At 46.6% G+C, this 7,766-nt stretch overlaps 1 protein-coding gene across 1 annotated transcript; it reads left to right on the forward strand.

The window, feature by feature from the left end:
• Positions 1-628: 628 nt before the first annotated feature.
• On the forward strand, positions 629-6,149 carry LOC142276827 (E3 ubiquitin/ISG15 ligase TRIM25-like). The gene is given in 3 exon segments (XM_075332611.1): positions 629-809; positions 1,572-1,779; positions 1,782-6,149. Coding segments are annotated over 2 exon segments (1,608 nt in total). The 5' UTR covers positions 629-809; positions 1,572-1,580; the 3' UTR covers positions 3,191-6,149.
• The last annotated feature ends 1,617 nt before the right edge of the window (positions 6,150-7,766 follow it).

Here is a 7,766-nt window from a genome sequence, read left to right on the forward strand (position 1 = left end):
CGCCTTTTGAAATGTGGACTTTTTTGAGATGCCTGCGCCTTTGTGGGTTTTTTTTTCCTGATGAAGAGGTGAAATACCTTGAGATGCTTAGGAAATAAATCTCAGGAATCCTCTTGTCTCCTGCATCCTTTTTACCGTATTTCAATCCGTCAGGTATTGAAAGGGTTAAGGTAAATGTCTATTCTGCAGTGATGTAACAGGTAGATGTAACCTGAGCTACAGCCGCAACCTTCTCCTGTAAATATTCGCTTCTCACTCCTCCCTTTGCCGGTTATAGCTCATATGTATGCTGACCATGTTGAAGGAGCTCAGCGCTGCATAGCTGTGGTGTTATTTCAATTGCAGCTGCGAACTACTGAATAAAACCAAGGAGTGCTTTTTGCTTAGTCTTTTCCCACCTGTTTCTTACCTTCCAGCTGCACAGGTAGAAGTCATGCATATTTCCTATTTTAAGCTTTCTGCTTATCCACATTATAGACAGAATGCTGCCAATCAGTGGTCTGGGTGGGATTATACAGGGCTCAGCATTCAGAAAACTGGTAATGAAGCTGTGCATCAGAGAAAACCGTTTTGAATAAAAAATGCAGGACCCATTAAAGTAAGTGGTGGTGTTTCTATTGCAGCTGCGAAGGTCCCTACTGAAGATACCAAGGAGTGCTTTTGTTGTTTCTTTCCCCACCCGTTTGTCTCACCTTCCAGCAGCGGAGATAGAAGTCACGCATATTTCCTACAACTCTCCTCCATCATCTTGAGTGACCATCGGCAGCTGATATACTCTAAAGTTCTTGTGTGATACACAACTTAATCTGGTGAGCATACATCCCTTATCTATTCACAATTGTGTTATGGTATCACCGTATTGTGCTTTTCTTGCTCCTTCTTTCTCTCTGCCCCTACATCACGTTACTCTCACAACGGATATTAAACAACTGGTGGCAGATTCCTATTAAGGAGTTAAATAAGTAGTTCACCCATTTTGATTTTTTTGCTACATCGGTATAACCTTGAGAAAGAATGTGTATCTGAAATACCTTCCATTGGCCTGTGAGCGGCTCTATTGCGGACCGCTGTTAACCATCGCATGACCGCCTGGTTCTTTAACCTCGGGGATCTGGTGATGTCACGTCAACTTCCTGTTCACGTGACACTACCGCGGCCTGGCCCCAGTCTCTGTGAGTCACTGGGCTGTGGGTGGCGTTTCCCCGCTCGTCACAGCCCAGCATCGCTCCTGCTTGTGTGCTCTGCAGTGAAGGAGCAGGGAGATGCTGGACTGTTACGCTGGGCTTTGTTGAGCGGTGCAACGACGCCCACAGCCCAGTCACTCATAGAAACTGCGGCCGGCCTCAGTTGACGAGACATCACCGGATCCCAGGGGTCACATGATGGGGGTGAGTGGACTACAATAGCGCCCACTCACAGGCACTATTGGCAACACAAGGTATTTGAGAGAAAACATATCGATGTGGCCCATAATGAAAAGGGGTGAACTACCCCTTTTAAGTGAATAGGTGTAACTACAACATTGCTAAGTATTATCAGACACATTCCGTTTTGTTTCTTCCTTCCCTCAGCTATGAGCCATGGCGTCTGCTGATCTGAGAGACGAGCTGCTCTGCTCCATCTGTTTATCTATTTTTAAGGATCCTGTAACGCTGAGATGTGGACACAACTTCTGCCAGGTCTGTATTGATCGTGTGCTGGATACACAGGACGAGTCTGGAGTTTTTTCCTGTCCTGAATGCAGAGATGAGTTTCAGGAGCGGCCGGCGCTGATGAGGAACATAAATCTCATAATGTCGCAGAACGTTTCTTGATTACTCAGCAAGAACAAGAGGAGATCACCGGGATCTGCTGCACTTACTGTGTGGACTCTCCTGTACCTGCTGTTAGATCCTGTCTACACTGTGAGGCTTCTCTGTGTGAGAAACACCTGAGGGCTCACAGCAAATCACCAGAACACGTCTTATCTGATCCCAGCACTTCTCTGGAGAAAAGGAAATGTCCTGTCCATAAGAAGATCCTGGAATATTACTGCACTGAGGACGCGGCTTGTATCTGTGTGTCCTGCAGTTTGATTGGGAAACATAATGAACATAAAATGGAGTCACTGGATGAGGCCTCAGAGAAGAAGAAGAAGAAACTGAGAAATGTTCTCCAGAAACTGACCACAAAGAGAGAGGAGACTGAGGAAAGAGTCCGGAGTCTGGAGGAGCGCCGGAGAAAAGCTCAAGAAAAAGCTGCTGGAGAAGCCGAGAGAGTCACTGCCCTGTGTACAGACATCAGGAGACGGGTGGACGACCTGGAGAAGAAGGTCCTGAGTGAGATCTCCATGAGGGAAAAACAAAAATCAATGTCATTGTCTGTTGTGATCCATAAACTGGAGATAAAGAAGGACGAGCTGTCCAGGAAGATGAGGCACATTGAGGAGCTGTGTAACATGACTGATCCACTGACCGTCTTACAGGAACCAGACACCGGGGACTTGTGTGATTTTGAGGAGGAGGGAGGTGATGAGGACACAGGGGGACATGATAAGCAGCTCCATGATGGAGGTGACCTGGATGTGGCTGTGATCTCACACACATTACACACATTATGTGAGGTAATAACAGGTATAAGGAGCGGGATCTATGTGGAGGATCCTGCAGACATATTACTGGATGTAAACTCAGCTGGTAATTATGTCCTTATATCAGACGACCTGAAAACTGTGACTTGGGCAGAAGAGGAGCAGAATCGTCCAGAAACAGCAGAGAGATTTCTGTGTAATCAGGTGATGAGCAGGAGGGGATTTACCTCAGGACGACATTACTGGGATGTGGAGGGCAGTGGGTCAGGGTGGTGGAGGGTGGGGATGTGTTATCCCAGTATAGACAGGAAGGAAAGTCAGTCACTAATTGGAGATAATAACAAGTCCTGGAGTTTGTGGAGATATGATAATCAGTTTTCAGTGATGCATGACCGGAAAGAGATCCAGTTACCTGACAAGAGCTCCAGTGATAGATTCAGGATCTGTCTGGATTATGAGGCCGGGCAGTTGTCCTTTTATGAGCTGTGTGATCCCATCAGACACTTACATACCTTCACTGCCACCTTCTCCGAGCCCCTTCACGCTGCATTATATGTATTTGAGGTATATATTGATGGTCACAAGTATTACTTAGATAGCTGGGTGAGGATTACAACGTAACAGGAAAATTTCAGAAAATTCCCTATTTGTAAAGTAACTTTCATTGTAAACATTTTTCTGATTTTCTATGACATAAAATACATTTCCCTCCAAAGCCTCCTGAAATATTCGTGTTTCCTGAGACCATTGACCTTAACAATAGATTTTTCCCAGAGATCACTTCTCAGCAGTCTCATTATCAACACAGGAAGGAAATAAAGTGTAAGATAACACCTCTGGTATAAAGCTGGAGGACGATAATGCAGGATCCACCATTGACAATAACTGATGGACACAGCTGACCCCTTCCCCCCCACAGGGATCTCTGCACAGGACACAGAGCATCGCTTTGTTCTATGTACAGCAATGCTCCATTATTGTTGTGTAGAGTAAAAATCACGGCTTATGGCTGAAAATCACAGGAAAATCAGCTTGACCAGTATGTGGACTTTCCGTAGGTCCCCGCCGTCATGGCAGCCCACCGACATCTCATGATCACGTTACAGGGACGCTAAGGCTATGTGCCCACGGGAGATTGCACCTGCGGATATATCCGCAGATACATTCCCAGGTTTCCTGCAGCAGCTCCCCGGAATCCGCAGCTATACATAGCTGCGGTACTCCAGCGAAATAGCTGCGGAAAACCTGTGGACATTCATGTGACTTACCTGCAGAAGTCCCAGCCTCTATCTCCAGAGTGGAGAGCCAGGATTTCCGCAGGTAAATCCACAGGAATAATTGACATGTAGTTATGTGCGGCTGCGGGACATCCGCGGGACATCCGCAGCCGCACATACCGCAGCATTGACACACACTCCCCATGTCCCATAGGATAACATGGTGAGTGTCTGTACTTGCTGGAACCTGCGGATTTATCTAGAAAATCCAGATAAATCCGCAAGTTTTCCGCGGCAAAATCCGCAGGTGCGAGCGCCCATGGGCACATACCCAATGTGCACTCAAACTAACCCCTGAGCCGGGATCTCTGGGCTTAATTGCCGGTGTTAGTATTTAACAGTAACATTTATCAAGTTCACAGTTTGATTGTTAATTGTTTGCTAAATGGAATCTGTCAGCAGGTTTTTGTTATGTAATCTGGGAGCTGCATTTAATAGGGACAGAGAGCCTGATTCCAGAGTTGTCACTGGACTGCTTTGTACAGTTTAGAATTCTACAGAAAACTTAGTTTTAGGTTTTCTTTGCTGTACATGTAGCAGAACTTGGAATCCTGAGCTGTGTATAGCCCCGCCCTCACCACTGATTGGCAGCTTGCTGTGTACACTGTATATTGGTAGCAAGCTGCCAATCAGTGGTGAGGGCAAAGTAACACAGATTAGCTGGACTAGCCGCCACATGAGACCTAGTCCTCTAGTGATAATCCCCTGCTAATAATGCACTGATTGAAAATTGCAGCAAGCTACTGAGCCAGTGGCAAAACCCTAGAATCAGACTTTCTTTCCCTACATCATACTGCTATCAGATTACATAGCAAAAACCTGCTGACAGATTCCCTTTAAAGACAGATGCTACAGAAAAGTGCCAACATTTCCCTTGTGTACAGCAGGCTGAGCTCCGGTTTTAATTAGTAGAAGATATAGATAATCTATTCCCCTTGAGATCTCCTGATGATCAGCCGATCGCTGCTTCCACTTTCATTTAGTAAATGATTGTTGTCTTGACTCTGGCAACCGGATCCATTTGCTGTTATGATGACATGAGGTGTTGTTGACAGATCCTGTTATTTTCATCCTGTGTAGTCAGCACATCGAGCACATGAAGGCGACGTTTTCTGAATATTGAAATCACTAGTAGCATAGCCGAGTACTATGAGGCCGGAGTCACTGCCGCCGGCTCCTACCTGTACCCTGATAGTTATATGACTGTAAAGGGGTCTGTACACACTACGATATCGCTAATGAGATATTGCCAGGGTCACGAAATTAATGACGCACATCCGGCCTTGTTAGTGATATCGTTGCGTGTGACACCTACGAGCGAGTTTCAACGATCAAAAATACTCACTTGATCGTTGACACGTCGTTCATATCCCAAATGTTGTTCCGACTTCTGCACGCAGGTTGTTCGTCGTTTCTGCGGCAGCACACATCGCTATGTGTGACACCGCAGGAACGAGGAACAACATCGTACCTGTCGCCGCCTGCAATGAGGAGGTGGGCGGGATGTTCCGGCCGCTCATCTCCGCCCCACCGCTTCTATTGGGCGGCCGCTGTGTGACGTCGCTGTGACGCCGAACGTCTCTCCCCCTTCAGGAAGAGGTTGTTCACTGCCCACAGCAAGGTGTGACGGGTGTTAGCGATATTGTGCGCCACGGGCAACGATTTGCCAGTGACGCACAAACGAGGGGGGCGGGTGCGATCGCTAGCGATATCGTAGCGTGTAAAGCGGCCTTAACAGCCGCTACTATCAGCCATTACGAAGGGGAGATCACAGCATAAAGATTTATACAGCTGTCATTAAAGGAGTTTTCCATTTATAGAAAAGTGATCTCTAATCCTTTCCCAGCATGTAAAATCACAAACTTAGACAGTACTCCCCCCTCCCCCGGTCCAGCGTCAGGTCACAGCGATGTGCGTTGCAGTCATGGTGTCACCGCTGCAGCCAAAACACAGAAACCAAAGCGGGTGTGGAGAACTGGTGCCGAACAGCGGGAGGGCGAGTACTGTCTAACTTTGTTAAAGGCTGGGAAATGTTTGGGAACCAGTTTTCTAGAAGTGAAAAACCCCTTTAAGTCCAAAAAATGCTGCATAACTCTTTAAACATTTAGCTCCCCCTAGTGGTGGCCAGAATTACTATATATCGTCATACTGTTATAAGACTCATAAGAATATCAGGATCTGACAACAGCTTCTTGTTAATGGTTTCCATATGGCAAAAACTGAAAATATTTTACTGCAATAAATAAAATTAAGACAAATGATTGAATAACTACAGATAAAACTGCGGATAATAAATGGTATATTATTGCACATTACTGCTGGAGTTTATTATTGTGTGTGCTGGGGACGATTTATTTATTTTTTTTTTTAAATTTCTCATTACTAAATGCTGGAGTCATCTGGGAGGGGCGGCTTCAGGGAAGAAATATATTCACCTAATGTAACCTATAGTGGGATATGATTTCTCTGTGTGTACCGTATTTCTCGTTTTATAAGACGCTCTGGATTATAAAATGCACCCCACATTTAAAGAAGGAAAATAGGAAAAAATCATTTTTACAGTTAAAATTTGGGTCTGTCTTATTCTAGTGCGTCTTATTTTAGCTCACCAGGGGAGAGCGTCAGTGGTGTCGCAGCTCAGGTAGGTCACAGGAGGGAGGGTCGGTGATGCTGCGGGTTCGGAGGAGGGGGTGTCGTGGCTCAGGAGGGTTAGTGGACGAAAGGTCGGTGATGCTGTGGGTTCGGGAAGGTGTGTTGCGGCACAGAAGGGTCAGTGGATGGAGGGTCGGCTATACAGCAAGCTCCTGGGGTGTCACGGCTGCAGGCTCCATTGAATCGCCGGCAACTCACATGATGAACTTCAAGAAAATAGCCGTGGAGGCGGTGTGTGTGTGTGCAGCCTGGCCTCTGTGGCCATTTTCTTGAAGTCCATCACATCAGCCGCTGTTGATTCAAAGCAGCCCGCCGACAGATCAATGGCGCCCTCAGCAGAGACACCCCACGAGCCCAAAGTTTTGCTGACCCTCTGTTCACTGACCCTACCGAGCTGCTGCACTTCAGTGACACCTCCTCCTCCGTGCTGTCAGTATCACCAACCAATACCGCCCCGGTAAGCCATACCCAGATTATAAGACGCATCTCCATTTTCCCCCGGTTTTGGGGGGGGAAAATGCATCTTATAATTCAGAAAATACGGTACAATGTGCAATCAAACATCTAAGAAAACTACGGGCCAGATTCATCATTTGTGATTTCATGAAGCCAATTTTCTTTTCTTGTCTTTACGGATTTAATTTGCCCCAAAGTCTTCAAAATTTGCACACAGTTCATTAATTTAGCAGAAAATAAAAATGCTCCTTTTATTGCTTTAGGCTATGTGCGCACGTCGCGTAAAAACATGCAGTTACGCTGCGCTTTGTAGCGCAGCGTAACTGCATGCGTCCTGCGTCCCCTGCACAGTCTATGGAGACTGTGCAGGGGCCGTGCGCACGTGGCGTTTAAGAGCGCAGCGCTTCGGCTACTGCCGAAGCGCTGCGCAAAAAGAAGTGACATGTCACTTCTTTCCTGCGCTTTGCCGGCAGCTCCTGCTCTGTCTATGGCAGGAGCTGCAGGCAGAGCGCATGGAATCGGCGCTCACTACGGACATTTCTGCAGCGATCTAAAGCGCACATGTGCTCTTCAGATCGCTGCAGAAATTTCTGCAGGGCTTGTACGCAACGTGCGCACATAGCCTTAACTAGTATTTGTGACTAAAAAAAAAAAAAGGTCATGAAAATGTGTCAAAGTGAAATCTTGTCTAGGAACTAGGGTCTAATGTGAGATGTACCATAAAATAGCAACATCCGGCTGGAGCTCTTTTCATGGGCCTCTTTATCCATCTTTAGTAACTTTTAGGGTAGGATTCCACTTGTGAGAGATTC

This window comes from Anomaloglossus baeobatrachus, unplaced genomic scaffold (genome assembly GCF_048569485.1).
Source record: "Anomaloglossus baeobatrachus isolate aAnoBae1 unplaced genomic scaffold, aAnoBae1.hap1 Scaffold_4037, whole genome shotgun sequence".
NCBI lineage: Eukaryota > Metazoa > Chordata > Amphibia > Anura > Aromobatidae > Anomaloglossus > Anomaloglossus baeobatrachus.